At 46.1% G+C, this 21,791-nt stretch overlaps 1 protein-coding gene across 1 annotated transcript; it reads left to right on the top strand.

Moving 5' to 3' along the window:
- The first annotated feature begins 2,026 nt into the window (after positions 1 to 2,026).
- Positions 2,027 to 21,065, top strand: LOC118770733 (caprin-2-like). Its single transcript, XM_036518498.1, has 13 exons — positions 2,027 to 2,133; positions 3,252 to 3,535; positions 10,321 to 10,383; positions 11,057 to 11,143; positions 12,320 to 12,764; positions 15,001 to 15,071; positions 16,017 to 16,130; positions 17,606 to 17,722; positions 18,346 to 18,499; positions 18,791 to 18,964; positions 19,800 to 19,897; positions 19,992 to 20,058; positions 20,375 to 21,065. The coding sequence occupies exons 2-13, from the start codon at positions 3,284 to 3,286 to the stop codon at positions 20,941 to 20,943; spliced, it is 2,211 nt and encodes a 736-aa protein (XP_036374391.1). The 5' UTR covers positions 2,027 to 2,133; positions 3,252 to 3,283; the 3' UTR covers positions 20,944 to 21,065.
- The last annotated feature ends 726 nt before the right edge of the window (positions 21,066 to 21,791 follow it).

Below are 21,791 nucleotides of genomic sequence, written 5' to 3'. Positions count from 1 at the left end.
GTTCAGCCCATTTATCATTTATGTTTATTGTTTGTATGAAGGAGCACTGCCTTTGTACACTACAGTGGTACCATTTGTGTTTTTCCCTCATTTATGGAAGGGTTGTATGTACACATTTGATAGTTCAAACTGGACCTTTCTTCATCTTATTTATTTGTATTTATTTTTGTCACTTTTTTTCCTCTGCCAACTGAACCTTCAACATTTAATGTGAATATTTTTTGAAGTCGCGTGGGAGTTGAGAAAGGGGGGAAAAAACTCACAAAATCTGTGTGTGCTATAGATCAATTATATTGATGTTGGGTGCTACTACACTCAACCGTAAATTGTAGCGGTGGAATGTTTCATTGTGATACCCACCATTTTCATGGATAGTTAAATGACATACCAACTGGGTCTTTTGGGTGTTTCTGTTTAGTTTTTTTTAAGGTCTTTTCAGCAAAATCAGTCAAGTGCCACATGGCGTTACTCTCCTCCCACTTGATGTATGGACTAGCTACAGTCCTACATGCATGCATGGTAGTTCTGCACCTCTTTGTCTTATTTTCAAGTTAGAGAAATATGATGCAAGTTTTGTATTTTTATACATACTGTACTTTTTTACTAGTTCAATAAACGTAGTTTCAGGTTTCCTGTGTGTGTATTTATAGGTCATAGTTTTCTGATATTTACTGACGTTTTCTGACATGTTACTGACGTTGCCTCAGTGTCTCGGTCGTGCCTCTTTGCACTTTACAATATCTGCAAAATCCGGCCCTACCTGACTCGATATGCTACCCAGCTTCTGGTACAGGCCATGGTTATCTCCCGCCTCGACTATTGCAATGCTCTCCTAGCTGGCCTCACAGCATGTGTGGTGAAACCACTACAAATGGTTCAGAACGCGGCGGCGCGTCTGGTTTTCGATCAGCCCAAGAGGGCCCATGTCACCCCATTGCTCATTGAGCTCCATTGGCTACTCGTGGCTGCCCGTATCAAATTCAAGTCTCTCATGTTTGCCTACACAGTGCCCTCTGGGTCTGCTCCGACATACCTGAGCTCAATCATACAGGCTTACTCTCCTTCTCAGCTGTTACGTTCCTCCCAGGAACGTCGTCTAGCATTGCCGTCCCGACACACAAGGCAATCTTGGTCCAGACTAATCTCACATGTAGTTCCCCGCTGGTGTAACGAGCTACCTTATGCTATCAGAGCAGGGGCGTCCCTCTCTATCTTCAAGAACCTCCTGAAGACCCAGCTCTTCCGAGAGCACCTCCTCTCCTAACAACTTCTAACAACTCTTAACACAATTCCATCTCCGCGCACTTTCTGCCTCGCACTTCTTTCTCCTGTCACTACTTGTTCGTCTCCTCTGCCTGTCTATCCTTGTGTTTTCACCTTGTTTACCTTTGTTTTCTACTTTTCTTGACTTACTTAGCTGAGTTTAGTTGTTTAGGTTGCACTTAAAGCTTACTTACAAGGTCTCCTACACTACCGAAGCTTGCTTGCTGTGCTTCCTCACTTGTAAGTCACTTTGGATAAAAGCATCTGCCAAATTACCTAAATGTAATGTTTTCACTCAAGATGCAATGCACTCAGTTTAAATTTGAGTTTAGAATGTAGGACCACTTCAGTGTGGAGAAACAAAAGCATTTGTTCCTAACCTAGGAGAGGAGCAACCATGCGAGTACTAGTAGTGTTCAGATGTATAAAGTTTGGGGGTTTAAACCCCTTCTAAGGTAAGTGTGGTATTTGGTTCAGATACTGTATGACAAGTTCACCTGGCACTTCTGCCTTGATAAAAATGTATGAATTTAGGATATGAGCAATTTCTTAGTTGGTAAGCCAATCCAGTGTGACGACTTGAACTCGTTTTAGTTTATACCCATATACAATTAGTGATGTACAGTGGTACAATTTTAATGGCGAGCTGGAGATGCTCGTGTCTGTGTATATGCGTGTGTGTGCTCTGCATCACGGTGACGTCATGTCAGTGTATAAAGAGATGTCAGGAAGAGGACCGCTGTCCCTGCTGAAAACGGTCCACGCGTTTACGGAAGAGGCTGCCGAGGGCGAACTGCTTGTCAAGACAGTTGCAATCGCTTCAGCGTCAGCATCCCTTTATCGTGTCTCTCGTTCATTTAGAGGAGCAAGGTTGGTGCCTATTGAGGTCTGTGTTCTGCAACACTTCATATACATATAAATACAAAGTTATGCTATGTGTCGATTGTCAGCAATAGCGTATGAGATTTGATAGTCGATAGTCAGGACAGATTGTCTGGTTGTCTTTTTTTAAACCAGGTCAGGGTTTTTAACCAGTGTTTATGTCCTACAAATTTGTTTGGGAGAAACAGACGCTGGCATCGTTTACGGTCTCCATGCTCGGTCTGGGTGGATGCTGGGACGACATTTAAAAACTGCTAAGTCATTTCACTTCTTAGTGTCAGCGTGGATTTTTTTTCTCGTAACCCGTTTTCCTTGCATCTAAATTCAGCAGTATTTACTGGCAGATTTCCAGTACCAATACGCAAATGTTTGCTGTAAGCACGAATGACACTATCACTCTACCTTAAAATGATTTACCTTCCCTGAGCTGGCTTCGTTGCAAGAGATTTAACAGATATGGTCCGTTCTAAAAATAATACAGAAAAAAAATCCATGCTTGAAGGTTTGTGGCCGGTAGAATTGCTAGGTGTCGTCGTTTGTGCTAACTTCGCCCGGACTTCCTCCAGACTGCTGCGTATCTTCTTGCACAAAGTTTTCACCAGCTTACAAACCAAGTTAAATCAGCTGTTTGAGTTTGTCTTTTGATCACCATTTGATCAAACCAATTAATTCATATTAATTATACCTTTCAATATCTCTGTTCGCATGGTGAGAGTACATTGCTTTGCTCTGGAAAAACGTTGAAAGGTAATGTAAAGAGCAGTGTTCTCCAAGCTCGTCTACAGCACAAATGCACTTTCATTGTGGCTGACCAATATTCTCAGCAGAGAAAAAAAAAACAACCTAGAAAAAAAATGTGTTTCGGGATTTAATTATTTTATCTATATATTTCAAAACCTGTGCCTCCACCCACTATAGCGTGCTGCTTTTCAAATCATTGCCGTTTTTCCCTCTGTTAAGTAAGCAGGTCTGGCACCAGGAGAAAATACGTAGGGGTGCAGCTGCCAAACACGGGGCGGGGGCACAAAAAAGTCATATCTTCACATAATAAATGCTATACAACTGGGGGTGCACTGAGGTCCGTCTGGGGTGTTCTGAAATTGCAGTGGAGACTGGTCCGGTCTGTTGCTGCTGAGAGATGGTGCGGCTGTCTCTGTCCCCCGTGCTGGACGTGTCACCCCTCCCAGAGCGCCCGGAGGAGGTGAAGGGGAAACGGCGGCGCCCCCAAGCAGACTCGCCCCGCACTGTCAGTGCCCTGCAGCAAGGTCTGGCTGCCGCCGCCTCCTCCTCCTCCTCCTCCTCCCCAACCCCCAGCCAGCCCTGCGAGGGCTACCTCGAGGAAGGCCTCCTGCTCCTCAAGCACAAGATCCGCAACATTGAGAAGAAGAGGGTAAGGGAAAATGGCTCCATGGCGCCGGCTCACACCTGCTGAACCCAAACAATGGGCAGCAGTGTAGCATAGTGGTAAGGAGCAGGGCTCGTAACTGAAAGGTTTCTGGTTCGATTCCCTGCTGGGGCACTGCTGCTGTACCCTTTAACCCACAATTGCCTCAGTAAATACCCATCTGCTACCCAAATGGATAGCATGTAAAAACTGTAACCTATGTGAGCCACTCTATATAAAATCATCTGATACATGACAATAATGTTATGCATGTAATGTAATCCGGGTTTCCCCACCATAGCTGTGTTTCTGCTCAGCCCAGTGTTGGCTCTTGGTGAATTGATGTTCTCGCAAGCTAACTAATAAACTGTTACACAAAGAACTTCAGTCTGGAGCGTGGTCGAAGATGAGGTAGAAACAGGTTTTATTGATGGTCTTCAATACAGCAAGACTTCATACATGAAGGTCGGCTTCAGGTACTACACGCACTAAGTCTCACTTAGAGTCTTAAGCCTTGCACACTCGTCCTCACGCTCAGTCTGTCTCTAGTGCGGCTAGGTAATTCTCGCACCCACACCTAGATATATGTACACGACTCTGGTCCGTGCCACGCTGTTGTTGCGTTGCTTCTGTACTAAACAAAGAACAAAGAACATCTTATACCATCCCTGAGCTGTCCAGAGTGGTTAATTATAACTGTCCTTGCATCGCCTAGAGTCTGGCGCCTAATTGGAAAAACATTGCTTCTGAAGGTATCTCTAGATTGATAAGGAGTACACTCTGACCCAACTCCTCTTTGTCACAGACACTGACAAGGGAGGCAGAGTGGGAGAAAGTTCAGCCGGGTAGAGAACCCCTATATCACCTAAGAACAAAACCTTTATTATAAAAGAAGCTTCTAGGAACTGAGGTACCTTGGTTGTGCTGATCATCCCAAATGGTTAAACATGTCATGACTAACCTAATACTGAACTACAGCTACATGAGTGATTTCTACAGCTATATGAGTGCTCGAAATCATAGGCCTCACCGTTGGGACGGCCTTGTGCCACGTACACACTTTCAGTGTGCCTTGTGTGCATGATTAGTTCAACATAGCAGCATCTCTTGGAAAGTAGGCCACAGGTCACAACTCCGTGAGCGGCCTAAAAACTACACAGTCACATTATACACTGTGCATACTAATTCTACCAAACTAATCAGTCTACCAATATAATGAGCACTAAATAATCACCACTATTCTTCAGTCCCCCGTCTGATCATTCCCAAACTCATCAATGATCACAAAAAAGGAAAGTGATTATATGTGATAGATAAAGTGATTATATATATATAAGCGAAGCGAATCTTATACTCTCAAGAGCATAGGCATCTTGCGTTTCTAGCATTAATAAAAGGAAAGGAAAGCTAATAGAAAAACGAAGTCTCAGTCAAGTTCAACGTCGTTGTCATCTGGGCCACACGTGCAGGTGTCATAGCTCTGCTGACCAAGCAGGTTACACCCTTAAAAAACAAACATATGCCCAAAATCAAAACAATAAAAGGTGTCACAATCTGAATGATCTGGGGTAACAATTCTCCCGCCCAAGATCCTAACCATGTCTCCCAGCTCCACTTCTGAGATGCTTTTAAGTGGGCCACTTGCTCGTAAATGTCTTGTACATATGTGGTGACATTAACAAACGCATCTGGTACATACGTGCAACATTCTTGTTTCAAAACTGCACATGTTCCGCCTTTATCTGCCAGAATAATGTCTAAGGCTATGCGGTTTTGCAACGTCATTTGACGCACTGAATGTAGCTCCTGATTTATCAGTGTCAATGCTCCTGCTGTATCATTAGCAATTTTGTCTAAGGCAAAAGCCATCTGCCTAATCTCATCTAATGCGACAGTAATACCATAAGTTGGAACTAATGAAGCAAAGAAACGTTGAGTTGGGGTAGCAACAGTTTCTGTGCTGTGGAACACGTCCCTCTTACCTCTATGCTTGATGTTAACCATACGCATAGCTGGTACTACATATGCCGTATAGCACGATCCTGACCATTCAGCAGGCAAATATGAATAAGCATGCTTCCCACAAACATACATTGTCCCATTTGGAGCGGCTTTGTCTTCAGCTCCTAAATTTGGCATTAAAACGAACAAGGATATTACAGCAAAATGTCCATGCCAATGCATCGCTTCCCATGGTCTTAAAGTAGAAAGACTATAGTTACATGAACTTCGTCCCAAAAACATACCCGTACCATTGTTTTCCCAACATAACATACCCTCAGGCGCATAACTCAATTTCACTCGCTCTGGGGGGCTTGATGGAATTGGTCGTGTATAGAAGGTCACGTTTCCCTCAAAGAAGGGGCTTTGTGTGTCATTATATGCTGTAGCATCGTCGGCTAATGTGAATGGAACTGATACGTATGGATATGTGTTAGAAGATGTTGGCAATAACCCACACACCCAACATGAATCTTGTCCCTTTGCCCTAGCATAGCTGTGTGCCATGGCTAGAAATGTGTTATCCCTGTGCGTATCATGATGACTGTCATAATGTGCTTGAACTTTCAAAAACAACACAAACACCACAACAAACCACATATTCATCATAGATGTTATCACACAGAATGTCAATATATCAGTTCATAGATGATCTTGAACGATGTTCCCAAAGATTCTGTCGTCGTCCCTCAGGCACTCTCGATGACAAACGAGGCGATGTCGCAGCTCAGGAGGAGGGTCACTCGATCCACAGGTTGATCCAGGCCAGCTCCTGTAACCTCTGACTGCCCAGGACTCAGAACCCTGAAAGATACACAAACACACAAACACACAGGAAAACGACCAACACATCATAGCCGTAATGACATTTTAAGCGTCCTAACTAACTGTCAATTCCAGTAATTCCACTACTTTCCCCCGTCTGGCCCTCCAGCAGGGTCGTAACACAATGAGAAGTATTAACATGAAACAGCATGAAACATGTCATTTCATGTTTTCTTCGTCTTTAGGTAACCCCTGGAACATACTGCCTCCAGTTCTACCCTCCGACTCTTCCCATAGCGCTGCTGTTGTACTCTCCCTATTCTTTTGGGGGCTCAGCTAATTTACAATGACTTGCATGAATCCATTTCTGCTTCCCCTGCACCTTGACTGCAGCGTCTGTCACCAATAACACCTGATAGGGTCCCTCCCATTTCGCTTCCAATGGTAACCTTTGGGGCTTGTGAACCATGACCCATTGACCAGGTACTAAAGAATGTCCCCCGTCAGGTGGCTGTTTCCACGCCTCCACCACCTGCTGGGCAGCTGTTCGAACTGCTTCAGTCAATTCAGTGCAATAAGAAATCAATTCCAATTCGTCAATTCATTGGCGCACATACGTAAGGTCCGTCGTTCCGTTGTTCAATTGCCGCTGCGAGGGGTTGCATGGAGGGGACTACTCGTGTCCCAGAAACAACTCCAAGAGTTCCCTCTGCTTCTCTTCACTCAGGTTCTTGAATTCCCGAACCAAGTTGTCTTCAGCATCCTTACGTTGTGGACCGTTGCCTTTTCGGTTTCCCGTGCGGCATTCTCTAGCCCAATGTCCGTACTTCCCACACTTCCTGCAGGCTCCTGTCTTGCCCTTCTGATTCTTCTGCTTCTGTGCAGCCACATTGCGGATCTTGCATTCAAGATCTGTTTCCACTCTTCTTGCTGCTGTCACCAGGTCTTCAAATGTTGTGCGGTTATCTTCCCATCCAGGCGTGCTCAACTTGACCGCCTTCCGCACTTCAGGTAACAGGCCTTGCATGAATGTTGCCTTCAGTGGGCCATTCGCATTCCCTCCGATGTTCCGTTCATTGAGGCCTTCTATTCCAGAATGTCTCAGGAACAGCTTGGAAAACCGGTCTGAGTAGTCATCAATTGCTTCTCCGGCTTTCTGGATGCAGGCAGCAATTTTTCCCCAATCTGTTGTTGCTCTTGTAGCTCGTTGGATCCACAGACGAATTGCTTCCCAGGCATTACCCAAATTCTGTCTATCATCTCCCAATGCTGTTTCAACTTCATGAGTCACTCTAGCGATTTCAGCAGTGTTAAGCACTGTACACAGTAACTGAAGGCCATCACTGGGATGCAGGCGATAGATGTGACGCAAACGCTCAATTGTTGTCCAAGTCTCCATCCCTGCCTTGCGTGGATGCTGCAGGCCTTTGGACCACTTATCAATTTCTTCTGGCTTGCATGCTTTGTGAGCGTAGATCATCTGATCCCCGTGCCTTTTCACCACTAGGGGCCTTAAGCGCCTTTCACTGTTGGGCTCAGAATCATCTGCAACAACCGTGCTTTCCTCGTCATCATCACTAGAGGCGCCCATTGCCATTGCTCTGAATGCATATCGTCTTTCAAACTGAACTGCTTCCTCCATTTCCGCATACGGGTAGACACTGTAGGGAGGAGCAGTGGGGCAGGCGTGAGCTCCCCTTTCAACTGTAGCTCCGCCCCTGCAGTAGGGCTCCTGCTCCTTCCCATTTTCTCTCAGTCTGCCTCTGAGCTCCGACAGCTCCTCTTCTAGCCTCTTGCATTTCACATTCTTTTCTCTTATCTCCTCAGCCAACGCCCTGACATTTTCTTTCTCGTGACTCAATTGCCTCTCAGACTCCGAAATTACTTGCTTTTCGTATCTTTTCCGCAATTGACCCAACACCACCAAAGTTAATGGCACTCTTTCTTTTTCAGGCACACGTTGCGACTTTCCCCAAGCTTTCTTAACATCATCAATTGGCCACACACCACCAGATTCAAGCTCAATCCCATACTTTTGCTCAATCTCTTTTTCAACTTGTTCCAATTTAAAAGTGGACCGCAAATACGCCGTACTCATTGCCACCATTGTCTCAAAATCAACATCGGGCGCAGCTCTCCCACCCTTCTCAGTAGTAGGAATCTGCTCCGTTTTGTCAGCACCAGGTTCAGAGTTTCCCTGAGCACCCGCCATTATCATTAATCTCAGGCTGTTGTCACACCAGTGCTAGTTCTCTCACTAGGAAAACTCAGATGTCTTTTACACACTACTCTCCTCCTCCCGGAGAGTTTCACTCCGTCGGTTGTTTGAATAGAGCTCTTTATCCAAACACCGTAAACCACAAGATATATACACACACACTCACTCGCTCACTGTCGACAGTACAAAAACACATAAAACAAATAAAACACATCAACGTCTAGACAGCTCTTCCGTTCCCTGACGGGCTTCTACAGATCTATTTCAAACTGTAGGAATATCGCGATCTTCCGTGACAAGGCACGTGCATCCACGAATTCAAGCGTACACATACAAATGCCAATTTTCCCCCAGTGTACCCTTACTCGTAGGATATCCGCTATAGCGCTCTCCCAAAGGAGCTATGCATTTAACCGGTCACTACAGACTCTTTTTCTCTGCAGTCAAGGTGCACCACACACTTTGCAGTTTGCAAATTTTCTTTCACCCTCGTGTACACATCAAACATACAATGATTACAGCTCCCTCATTGTAGGCACGTATCTTCACAGTTCTTTGTCTAACTGTTAGCCTTTACTTATAGTGTTACATGTACTCTGTAAATGTCTCGGTTCTTTCTGGAACCCAGCAAGGTAAGGAAAGGGGCTCACCAATTGTTAGAGAAGATCAACAGATGTTGAAAGCGCGCAAGTGTCTTCTCTTCACTTTCTGGCAGGATCTCTCCTTTTCCTCGTGGATCCGAGTCACGGCACCAAGTTGTTGGCTCTTGGTGAATTGATGTTCTCGCAAGCTAACTAATAAACTGTTACACAAAGAACTTCAGTCTGGAGCGTGGTCGAAGATGAGGTAGAAACAGGTTTTATTGATGGTCTTCAATACAGCAAGACTTCATACATGAAGGTCGGCTTCAGGTACTACACGCACTAAGTCTCACTTAGAGTCTTAAGCCTTGCACACTCGTCCTCACGCTCAGTCTGTCTCTAGTGCGGCTAGGTAATTCTCGCACCCACACCTAGATATATGTACACGACTCTGGTCCGTGCCACGCTGTTGTTGCGTTGCTTCTGTACTAAACAAAGAACAAAGAACATCTTATACCATCCCTGAGCTGTCCAGAGTGGTTAATTATAACTGTCCTTGCATCGCCTAGAGTCTGGCGCCTAATTGGAAAAACATTGCTTCTGAAGGTATCTCTAGATTGATAAGGAGTACACTCTGACCCAACTCCTCTTTGTCACAGACACTGACAAGGGAGGCAGAGTGGGAGAAAGTTCAGCCGGGTAGAGAACCCCTATATCACCTAAGAACAAAACCTTTATTATAAAAGAAGCTTCTAGGAACTGAGGTACCTTGGTTGTGCTGATCATCCCAAATGGTTAAACATGTCATGACTAACCTAATACTGAACTACAGCTACATGAGTGATTTCTACAGCTATATGAGTGCTCGAAATCATAGGCCTCACCGTTGGGACGGCCTTGTGCCACGTACACACTTTCAGTGTGCCTTGTGTGCATGATTAGTTCAACATAGCAGCATCTCTTGGAAAGTAGGCCACAGGTCACAACTCCGTGAGCGGCCTAAAAACTACACAGTCACATTATACACTGTGCATACTAATTCTACCAAACTAATCAGTCTACCAATATAATGAGCACTAAATAATCACCACTATTCTTCACCAGGGACATTCAGATAGCCGTGGAATTTCAGAAGGTGGCGATTTTGGAAAGTGTATTCTTTCTTTGTCGTCATTCCCACGGAATTCGTTCACCTGTTTGTGTCCTCTGTTCTGTTGTTTCCACAGCTGAAACTTGATGACTACAGAAAGCGTTTAAAGGATGGCGAAAAACTCAATCGAGACCAAATGGTGCGTTGTGTAGTACAGTAACTGGCAGATGGTCAGGCTTTGTGTGAGATGAGGCCTTATCATTGGTATCTTGGTGACATTTTTATTGCAGGATTTTCAACACTTTGCCAGTGAACATGCTGGTATCTTTTCTTCTTTTCTATTCTTGTGTTGTGTCAATTTAGGATCTACAAATTATTATTAATCTGCCACACTTTACTGAAGAAACCGGTGTTGTCTGTCTGAGTATTTGCCTTTATTGGGTCCATCTGAGGGGGATAGGGTTTTTTTGTTCTGTGAGCCAATCATATGTCTTATCTAGGGACAGCAGTGTGACATAGTGGTTATGGAACAGGGCTTGTAACACAAAGGCTGCTGGTTCAATTCCCAGGTGAGTAACCTGCATTGTACCCCTGGGCAAGATACGTAGATGCTTGCTGATGCAATTTGGGGTATCTGTATGAATGGATAACGGGTAAAAATCGGAAGTGACATAATGCACTCTAGATAAGAGCATCCACAAAGCAGCTGTGATGTAATATACCAGCTGTGTGGCTGCAAAGGTTGCAGGTTAGATACCTGCTCGGACCACACTCGTTACATGATTGGCTCGGGTCTTTAATGTGTACAACATGGAAGCTCTTCTGTCTTTTACTACATTTTTTTTTCCTTTTTTGTGCTATGTCTAAACAAGGATGCCGTTGACAAGTATGAAGAAGTCGTCCAAAACCTGATGTTTGCCAAAGACCTCCAGAAGTCCCTGGGTGCCCTCAGCCAGGAGGTACACATAGCAGTTGTGGGAAGATTGTCAGGGTTCTGATGCTCAGATGTGACAGGGCGATCAGCTGAAATGTGGGTTCAGATGGGAAGAACTGTCACTCCTCTGAAAAAAAGCTCTGCTCCACAGTGGTGTCAGAGACACAAGTGGCATTTGATGCCAGCCAAGTTGAGTTGCGCGTGCCAGCTAACAGGACCCTGTGGAGTTTGGTAACCTAGAAAAATTGCTGGGCTTTTCATTCTGCTTCCTGTGAGGATGAGCACTGTGGTGGATTGAACCCATGCCCATGAACCCCACCCATGAACACTACAACTGTATTACAGTGTGTTGATATTGAGATGTAGGGTATACATTCCATCAGAAATAGTTAAGCATGCCAAAGTGTGGATAGTTCATTGAAAAATCCAGCTGAACGAGTGTTATGTTGGAGTAGCATACTGAGGGTATTTACCTATTTACCTGCTGCAGTCTTCTTAAAGTATGTTCTCCTCACTGTGTTGCTGTCATGCAGTGTGAGATGTGTACAGTAAGCCTTGTGTTCCCAGTGAGTCTGATTCTGTGCGTGAACAACTTTGCAAACGCCCATTTTGTGTGAAAAGTAGGCCCAGAGTTTACTGGGTGTGTGTGAGTTGAGGGTAAGGCAGGGGGGACAACTCGGGCAACGGGTTCAGTTCTCACAACCTCTCTGCTGTAGCAACAGGGCCGCGTTGCCACGACATTATAGCAGCATTGTGACAATGCTTTTGGCTGGGAATGTGCTGATGTCATGCTGAACAGCCCAAGGTTTCAGGCCCGTCCGCTGTCGGCGGCGGAGAAATGAGCTGAGTCATGTAAATCAATGGTGTACTCTATGGATGATGTTATGCTTCTGCCCAGAATGTGGTTAGAGAAGATATAGAAGGTAGGCAGCATTGAACACCCTTTCTGCCTGTTGGGATGCTGCAGTAGCATTTTGCTCTCTTACAATATTTGCTGAACGGAAGCCCTTATGCAGGGTAAATTCTACACTGAATTTTTACTTACATTAACGTGGATGAAATATTTGAACGCGTACAGTCATAATTTTCTGCTGCCGACTGGGTAAAGTGAGAACCCAGTAAGGCATCCGTGTCCAGGTTTCGAACCCCCGATCCTCTGGTTGCGACCGCTCTACCCCAGTGCTGTCGCGCTGCGTTCCAGCTGTTGAAGACCCAGCGGAAGGTGGTGAGGAGGGAGCAGGCGGTGAGGGCGGAGGCGGAGAAGAAGCGTCTGGGCAGCGTGCTGCACGTCCGCCACGTCCTGCTGACCCTGCAGCAGGAGCACGTGAGGAGGGACCTCCGCAGCGGCCAGGACCACGCCCCCTTCCTGGGGCCCGGCGAGATCGAGCACCTGCTCGACCTCGCCGCCCTGGTGGGCTGCAAGAGAGAGGAGACTATGAGGTACCAGGCCACATGCCCTGTGTTTCGGGGGGAGTGTCCCTTGGGGGGGTATCCCACAGCAGTGACAGTTATGGTCCTGGGTTTCATTCTCTGTCAGAACTGGCTTAATGTAATGGTTAATGAAATAAGCAGTGATTCTGTGTTTAAACTGGCTCCTTGCAAAGCGACACCCTTGAAACCAGAGCAGTTATGGTCCTGTGGTGGATGTGGGCCATAACAGCCTCACCAGATCCTCCACCAGTGCAAATAATACCCTCTCAGGTGGAACGTGTGGTGAACTGATCATCACATCTAATCAATCATGCAGATTGGAAAACATGCTCTCTGGTATGTATGAAGCTATCCATTCTGTCTTCTTTACAGTCACAAAATCATATTAACAGCTGTAGGAAAACATTACAGTTTTGTGATGTAATTGGGGGTGAATGGCTTTGTGTGTGAGGAGCAGGCTTGCCTGGTTTGCCTCTTCTTCACCTGACATGAGCCTGGCTTTTGTCTTCTTAGTTTGGGGGATCAGATGGAGAAGGCATCCTTTATCTACCGAGACCTGCTAGATGGAAGAGACAAACCGATTGCAGGCAGCACCTGTAAGTTGGAGAGGTGAAGGCAGCAAAGGAACAATCACCACCATCACTGACTAACCTTGTTGCCTGAAGTGTGAGGGCAAATTATAGTATTTCAGTGGAGCTGTTCTTGGAACTAGGAGCCTGTGTTATTGTTTCTTTCGAATTTGGTTTTGGGTGCAAAGCCCATTTCTCAATTAGTGTTGCCAAAATCCAGTTTGGATGCAGAGAGTACTGTGTCTGAGTTGTGAGGCTGGTGTCACCGCCAATCACTGTGCGTCATCATGTCTTTTTCACCGTTGAGTTTTTATCTTTCATTCATGCGGTGCTGATCAAGACAAAAGTTTTTTTTTTAATTCACAAATTGGTCAGTTGATCAATTGCTTGGAATTTCAGCCATGCAATTAGTTCAATTTGATTCTTGCATTAGGGTTCAATTCATCACTGTCTAATCAGCATGATGTGCAGAGTGGTGTGTCCAAGAGAGCTGTCATCTTTTCTCTTCAGCCACAAGCATGGAGGTTTAATTCTACTGTTCTTTGAAGGGAGGGGATGAATGTTGTCATGGACGTACCACCAGGCACATCATGCTATATAAGTAAACAATGACTGATTGCTGTAAAAAATGTGAAGCAAGTACCGTGAAATCTAATAGAGCTAAGCCGCTGAAATGGAAATCAATGGAATTTATGTATAAATTTGTGGATTGAAAATATTATGATTGACACCATGTGAGAAAAAACTTGGGATCTCTGTAACTATAATCTAATATCTGATACACTAATGAGTAACAGAGCTCTAAACAGGAAAGTCTTTGCTCATCATGCAGCTGACTGGCATTGCTTTGAATTTGAATTAAACACAGACAAGCACATGAAGGAGCAGCTGGTAAGACTGATGGATTGTGGGTACTTTGATCAAGCGCCAGCTCCACGCAGTGAGAGCTTAGGGGAAGCCGAGGTACTGGAGACCAGGAGAGGCGAGCGGCCAGGAAATCCACCGATGGGCATTTCAGGTAACCAGGTTACCTCTGCAACTGCACAAACCTGTGATTCTGCCATGCCGCTGTTCATCATTCAAGTATCAGCTCATCAGTACAGATGAGAAAACGGATTTAATTGAATGGACGGTGCTCTTATGTTTCAGATCCATCCAAAATCACCACAACCAATGAAGTGCCAACCATAGAGGTAGGAATCATTGTAATGCATCTAGACTTTTGGTTTGTTTTGGCACGTCCCATTTTATTTCTAAAAAATGTACACTCATAGAAATACTACTGTGATGAAATCTATGGGCCTGGAACTTGCTGTTTACTCTTGGATGATGTAGTTTCTTAATAGGTGCTATATGCCTGAAATGGACATCTGTGGCCGGGGACAGCCCCAAAACATTCAGGCCTCGAATCGGAGCTGGAAATCAGAACTGATGGAGCTTAAGCAGCAGGAACCCTGTGAATCATGGGATATGAAGTTCACCGAAAAGCTAGCTTGCCCTGAGCCAAATGCCCAAAACTGGAGAGAAGCAACGTTTCTCCCTAAAGGACAGGTGACCGTGAAAAGACAGATGAGGGCCGCTCCGTCACAGGCCTTGACACCTTTTTTTTTTCATTCAACCCCCACAGCCACTGAGATCCCTCGTTCACTTGTTTGGTTTGTTTCCTCAGAGACGAGAGAAGACGTCTGGAGTGCTGCAAGACCCCAAGTCAGTGAGTAGACCCTTGCAAGCAGACCTCCTTACATCAGGGTGGAGCTTTTCAACTTCAATCCTCAAGCTCATATTCCAGATATATAGCTCTTTTTTTTCGTTCATTTCACACAGACTCTGAAAGGAGAAGCTCCTGTCGAGATGTCCCATCCCCCCTCCTCCTTACCTGAAGACCCCACCCTGAGGAAACAGCAGCTGCAGGACTTGATGGAACAGATTCAGGGCTCCTTCAGCTTCATGCAGGTACGGTGCACCGCTGCCGGCGGGGGTGGGGAGGTGAGGGGGGGTTGGGGGGGTGTTTGGACAGGAGGGTGTGGACGGAGGGTATAGGTCTCCTCTTGGCATCACCAGAAGCAGCCTTAAAGTGATGAACAACAGATTGTGGTGAATATTTCTACATATATTTAATAACTGTCTTAACAAGGTAAAACTGCAGTATCAGCCAGATTGCTGCTAGAGCATTCACATTTCAAAATTGTAGATGAAATAAAGACTAGACATCGTGGATGCTGCTCAGTGGTCTCTGGATATTTTAGTTCCCATGTGCAACAGATACTTGAGTAATCCTATTGTTTTCTGATGAAAACTGTACTAACCTCTAACTGCCCAACCTCTATACAGCAGGATGACTGTTTTTCTAGTCGCTGCCATTTTGGGTCATTCTGAAACTACAAACACTCTCCTTTGTGCCCTGATTCTGGATGTGTCGGTCAGGAATACTCCTTATTTTTCACCAACGTCCTCCCCCACCCCCCAGGATTCTGTTCTGGACAGAGATGGCACTCCAACAAATGGATGCTCTGAGCTGTCACAGCCTACACCTGGATCCTCTAATCCCACAGGTAAATGAATTGAAAAGCTTTGTATTCCAGTACATACAAATACCTATGTGATAATTTATTCCCAAAATTGCCAAAATCGTTTCATTGATTCGGTGATTCAGCTGGCATTAAAAGCAGCCCATGTAGTGGTCATCTCAAATTGCTGGGCAGATTTGAACGATGCGATCTTTTGCTTCACTCAACAGAACAAAGGGAACCAAAGACAAGCCAAGCAAACTGCCTTCCCAAAGTTTTGCACGTAAGCTGCACTCCCTTTCCGCTTAAGATACCTCCTTGATGAGAAGACCATGCACTGGAGCAGTGACACATCTTGGTAACTGGTGATGATCTTGGCCTCTTGTTTCAGTCTACCCCTCTTCCAGTCAGGCTCCTCTCCACTGACAGCACAACCAATGTGACCAACGAGGGGCAGCCCCCGGTCAACCCTGACCCGAGTGTCGCCGTGGACCAAGTGTCTGATGTAACGCATCTTTAAACTCTGTAGATATTTTTTTTGGTCAATACCCTTCCACTGCTTATTTATCACATGTCAACTATTCATGCACTTTGAATTTGACTGTATAATGAAATGCCTCATTCAGAGGTACAACGGCTGTGTCCCACCTCAGATTCAAACCCAAACCTTCTAGTGCCTGCTGGTCTGCTCCAGTTTGGTCACTGGTACTGCACACAGCAACCCCTGCCATGTTTGATAAAGTCACTGCAGACGCCTGTTATGCCAGAGTGATGCACTGTGTACCCAGGTGCTGAATTAAATAAACTGCGGTTTTATAAATTGTTTGATAGACTTTTGTGACTTTCTGTGCAAGAGTTATTTATATGTTTTACAGTGAGAAACATATGCTGCTGTGCACCTTGAGGAATCAGTGTAAGAGAACAGTGTAATGTTACATACAGGGTGCTAGTGTAGCATAGCGGTTAAGGAGCAGGACTCTGAAAGGTTGCCGGTTCGATTCCCTGCTGGGGCACTGTTGCTGTACCCTTGGGCAAGGTACTTAACCCACAATCACGTCAGTAAATATCCAGCTGTATAAATGGATAACATTGTAAAAAAAAGCTGTAATTGATGTAAGTTGCTCTGGATATGAGTGTCTGCTAAATGCCAGTAATGTAATGTAATGTAATGTAAATGTGTTTACTTGTCCATCTGTTTCTCCAGGGTAATATTCAGCTGTCAGGGGATGAGGGCTTTGGGTCCCCTCCACTGAATCAGGGGGAGTCCATTCTTTCAATGTCATCTGCAGAGCAAACCCCAGAGCAAGAGCAGGTGAGGGTCTGCATACCTGCAACACACCTGTGGTTTCCGTATCCATGGAGACCACCATTGGAATGGAGGTGAAACCTAAACCAGGAAATTCAGAATTATAGGCAATGCAGTGAGGAATATAGGATGGGTTTCTGTAGACGTAATTAATGCATTTGTAGGTGTGGTGCTATAACCTGTAATGTATAGTGAAGGGTGAGTGAGGGCTCATGAAAAACTTGGGAGGAATAGGTGGAACTTTTGTGAACTGTGAATTATTGGTTCATTTAAACCTGATAAAGATGTTTAACCCTCCCAAAAAAAAAAAAAAAAACTTTTTTGTTTGTGGGTGTGAATGCATAGTTGTGTTTCCAGCACAGTCGTTCACTGACCGGCCATTGGGGGTGGGGGACAGCATTGGCCAGTGCATCCCAGCTGCTGAGAGTGCACAGTGATATTTGGGACTGTAAGCAGAAGCTATTCTGTGCTTATGCACTGTCTGGCTTCCAGTCTATCAGGAAAGTGCTGATGAGCTGTGCATGCCTGGCTCTGGCTCCGGGAATGGGTCAGATGAGATCAATGATCACGTCCCCCCCCCCCCCCCCTCCGCCCTCCCCTCTTCTGCCCCTCTTCCGCCCCTCTTCCGCCCCACTTCCTCCCCAATCCCCCCCTTCCCTGGCCTGGTCTCTCAGCCACCACCTGACGACGCAGGCCCCGCCCCGCCTCTCCCAGCACAGCCCGTCTCCTCCGCTCCCATCAGCCCCACCGCCAGCATGGCCGCTGCCACGCCCTTGCAGGACACGCACATCGTGAGTCTTCATCTCCGTGATTCCATTCCATTCGGCGTCTTGGTCTGTCTCCCTCCAGCTCCACTGGGAGGCCCCCTCCTCTGCACAGACAGACTGCCATTCACTTCCTCTCTGCCTGCCCAAGACTGTGTGGTCTGGGGAATGCTCAGTAAAGACTGTAGTGATGAATTTATGTATGTGTGCTGAGCTAACAGTACATGGATTGTAAAATTGGGTTTATTTTACATTGTAAAATAAGTCACATATGATTGTCTCCTAAGACAGTTTTCATATGTTATCCACTTACAGCTGATATTTATTCAACAGCAGTGGGCAGAAACCCTATGGGCCCTGCTCCTTACCACAGTGCCACACTGATATTTAACAGTTGAGACATTGTGAACTGCTGTATAGGATGCATCCAGAATAACTCATCTTGGTGGCACTGTTGTCATGATAAAGGAAGGGTTAGTTACCGGAATAGCCATGTATGTCAAGGCATTGCCTAAGGAAATTTATTTAGCAAATTAATAAAGTAATACAATATTTTTTTTTTGGGGGGGGGGGGGGGTGTTTTGCGAGATTAAGCGTAATCCTTTAGAAGGTTTGGAACACCAAATTGTCCTTGTGTCCTATTTTGAAAGGTGTTGGCCAATACCCCTCTACCGCCCAGAAGTGAGTTGGACCAGAAACCTGACGCAAGCGCACTTTCAGACTCCTACAGTCTGAGTGTTTCCACAGCCAGCACGCAGACCCCACCCGAAGCCAGCCTGCTGGACCAGGCCAACCTACAGCCAGGTACTGCTCAGAGATGGAGACAGGTGTGCTGTTGCTGTGGAAACCAGGGTGGGGAGTAGGGTAGCTAGCACAGGAGTCACATAATAGTGGGAATGGTGTAAAATGGTATAAAATCAATCAGGACAACAGGCTGGGTACACGTGTGCACAGTTAATATGGAATGCAACAGATTGGATACAGGTGTGTGCAATCAACATGTAATGAGTGTACGTTGCCCTCTGGTGGCTGGCAGGGGGTGGGTTGAGTCAGCAGTCCTTACATAACCCCAGCTTTCCTCTTACTCTCGCTCAGTGACCTCTTACCAGTCGGAGTGTCCAGTCGGTAACAGCTACCAGGTGTACCTCTCCCCATGCCAGCCGTCTGGCGTGCATCTCCGTTCCAGCCAGCCGTACTACGGCCGCGGTGCCATCAGGGGTACCGCGCGGGGCAGCAGGGGACTGTCCCGCTCGCCCGGCGGCTACAAAGGTACTGTCAGTATTGGGGAAGCTACTTTGAAAGCATAGCTTTGCAAGCTACCAATTATTTCACACTTGAAGAGGTTGCCACCCTAGAGAGAAATCTAGTTTGGTTAACTAAAGCTACTTAGAAAATGTAGTTCAAACTACTTTGTGAAAAAAATGATCAAATTGACAATGAGCGTGATACGAAATTGTAACAAAATATAATACAAAAAAAGTCACATGCCAGCAAAAAATGCCACTCAATTGAGTTTATTGCAAAAAGTGCCCACTTGTTCACAGGTCATACATAAACCAAAAAATACCCCACTATTCATGGGAAAGTGCAAGGAAACTTACATGATATTACATTATTGTCATTTAGCGGATGCTCTTATCCAGAGGGACTTTAACAAGTTACAGTTTTAACATGTCCATATATACAGCTGGATATTTACTGAGGCAATTCTGGGTTGAGTCCCTTGCCCAAGGGCACAGCAGCAATGTCCCAGTGGGGAATCAATCCAGGAACGTTTTGGTTATGAGCCTTGCTCTGTACCACTGTGCTACACTGTTGCTCCTTAAGAGAACTTGAGTTCTCCCCAGACTACCATTTTTTCTTTAGATCTGTTGCCATAACCCTCTATCTGAATAAAATTTCCTGCAATCTGCCATCTTGGTTAATTAGGTGGGTCAACCAAGGACAAAATAACACAATAATAAAGTGTGCATAATAATTATTATACATTTAGTTTATACTGTACTTTTCATCACAAAGTACTCCAGAGTACTTTAGAATGAAAGAGGTCATTTGCCTAAACCACCACCAATCCCCAGCTCACATTTTCCATCTTTATCTGCAGGGGGATTGGAGGGGTACAGGACTGGCCTGCGGTCTTTGGGGGGCAGTTCCGTCCCCCACTCCTCAAGGGAGATCACCCCAGTCCTGTATGGATTTCGGGTAGGGGAGCACTGCTGGATTGTCCCAGTTGTTTGGTCAGACGTTTGGTTTTGGGATTTTCTGTTTTTAAATGCAACCCTTTTTCCATTGGAAGGAGACTGGCTACCAGCACAGCTACAAGCGTGGTAGTGGTACTGGTGGACAGAGAAACAGCTCGAGAGGTAAGGAAGGATGTATATGAAACTGCTGCTCACTTCCCATAAATGGGGGGATTGTACCAACTGTACTGCAACTGGTGTGTGTGAGAGATGTATATACATATCCATATATCTCAAACTGTCTCATACATACATATATGTATATATGGATTAGTCAGGACTAGTTTCCAGATAAGCTCTGGATGAGCACAGGGTCTGTTTTACGTTTGTCAGATTTATTTTGGACCAGGACCAAACCTTACCTTTTGAGACTTTCATGTGAAGATTCACTGGAATTTTCCTCTCTGGACTAGTTTCTGGGTTCTGTTGGCTTTTCCAGTTGCTTGGAATGACATGTCCCAGGTGAGCAGCTCGGAGACGGACAGCGAAACCTTCGCGAGCGTGGATTCGGGACACGGTGACTCGCGCTGCATCACCCCCATCGACGCGCCCGCTGCCACCCAGGGCTCCGCCCTCACGCCCGTGCACGTGTTCCAGCTAGCCCAGCAGATGCGCGTGGCCTTCTCCGCCGCCCGCACCGTCAACTTCGCCCCCGGCGCCCTGGACCAGACCATCACCTTCGACCTGCTCCACAGCAACCTGGGCGACGCGTTCGATGCCCACCTTGGCCGCTTCACTTGCCCGGCCGATGGCACCTATGTCTTCATCTTCCACATCCTCAAGCTGGCCGTCAATGTGCCCCTCTACGTCAACCTGATGCGCAACGAGGAGGTGATGGTGTCGGCCTACGCCAACGATGGCGCGCCCGACCACGAGACGGCCAGCAACCACGCCGTGCTGCAGCTGCGCCAGGGCGACCGCGTCTGGCTCCGGCTGCACCGCGGCGCCATCTATGGCAGCAGCTGGAAGTACAGCACCTTCTCGGGCTACCTCCTGTACCAGGACTGAAGATCCGCATCCTCGCTGTGAGGGAGGGAGCTGGAGAAATCAGGACTCTGCCACTCTGCACTTAAAAACTACTGCTCCGTGTGGTGAGCTTGCATGGCCCAGGTTCCGGTTCTTGGCCTGCCCCGCCCCATCCTTGATGTCAGTGCTCAGGTTCAGTTTTTGGGGGGGTGGTCAAAGCTGGGCTTGGATAGAAAGGAGGAGAATCAGTTACTTTTCTCTAAATTTGAGGTCATGGGACCACTACTGCCAGAGGTTATATCCTGTATGACATAGTAGTCACATAACATCACACAAGTGTCATTGATTCTTCTCCCCCATATCCATAAGATCCCTAAGATCTTAACTGCATATGGCTGATAACACTCTGTAAAAAATTCGTGGACTGAATGGGCTCTGTAACTGCTGTAGACTTTATGCCAAATTCTGCTGACTGACTAGAGCGATGTCCTGCTTTAGGTCTGGAGCTTTGGCTCTGCCTTGGAGTGTATGGAATTGGTGCCTTGATTTCGGAGTGACTGATCATTTTACTAGAGTATTGCCGAATGAGTGAGGAGGACGTTACCTGAAATTACTTGAATTTAGGCAAGCACTTTAGATTACACTCAGTGTTGCCTTGCCAATCAACTGAAAGTGAGGGAAGGGAGCGCAGGCTGCACTGTGACTAACAGTCATGTATCCGTCTAGCTGCTCATGCTGCAAAATGTAGACGATCAAAATGCAGAGGACCTACTAAATGGTGCCTCATTTGCCTCAATAAAAAAGAAAATGCAGTACCTTTTTTGCCTTTGTGTTTTTTCACCAACTGATAATTGCACTTATAGAAATGAGTGATGCTGGACGATCAGGGT

This window comes from Megalops cyprinoides, chromosome 23, assembly GCF_013368585.1.
Source record: "Megalops cyprinoides isolate fMegCyp1 chromosome 23, fMegCyp1.pri, whole genome shotgun sequence".
Classification (NCBI taxonomy): Eukaryota; Metazoa; Chordata; class Actinopteri; order Elopiformes; family Megalopidae; genus Megalops; species Megalops cyprinoides.
This window is presented reverse-complemented; position numbering and strand designations above follow the sequence as displayed.

Excerpts from the sequence above, each read along its gene's own strand:
- LOC118770733 (XM_036518498.1), top strand. The coding sequence starts at position 3,284 with ATGGTGCGGCTGTCTCTGTCCCCCGTGCTGGACGTGTCACCCCTCCCA. Across the intron at positions 17,723-18,345 it reads CCTTGCAGGACACGCACATC|GTGTTGGCCAATACCCCTCT; the intron begins GTGAGTCTTCAT and ends CTATTTTGAAAG. Across the intron at positions 18,965-19,799 it reads CTCGCCCGGCGGCTACAAAG|GGGGATTGGAGGGGTACAGG; the intron begins GTACTGTCAGTA and ends CTTTATCTGCAG.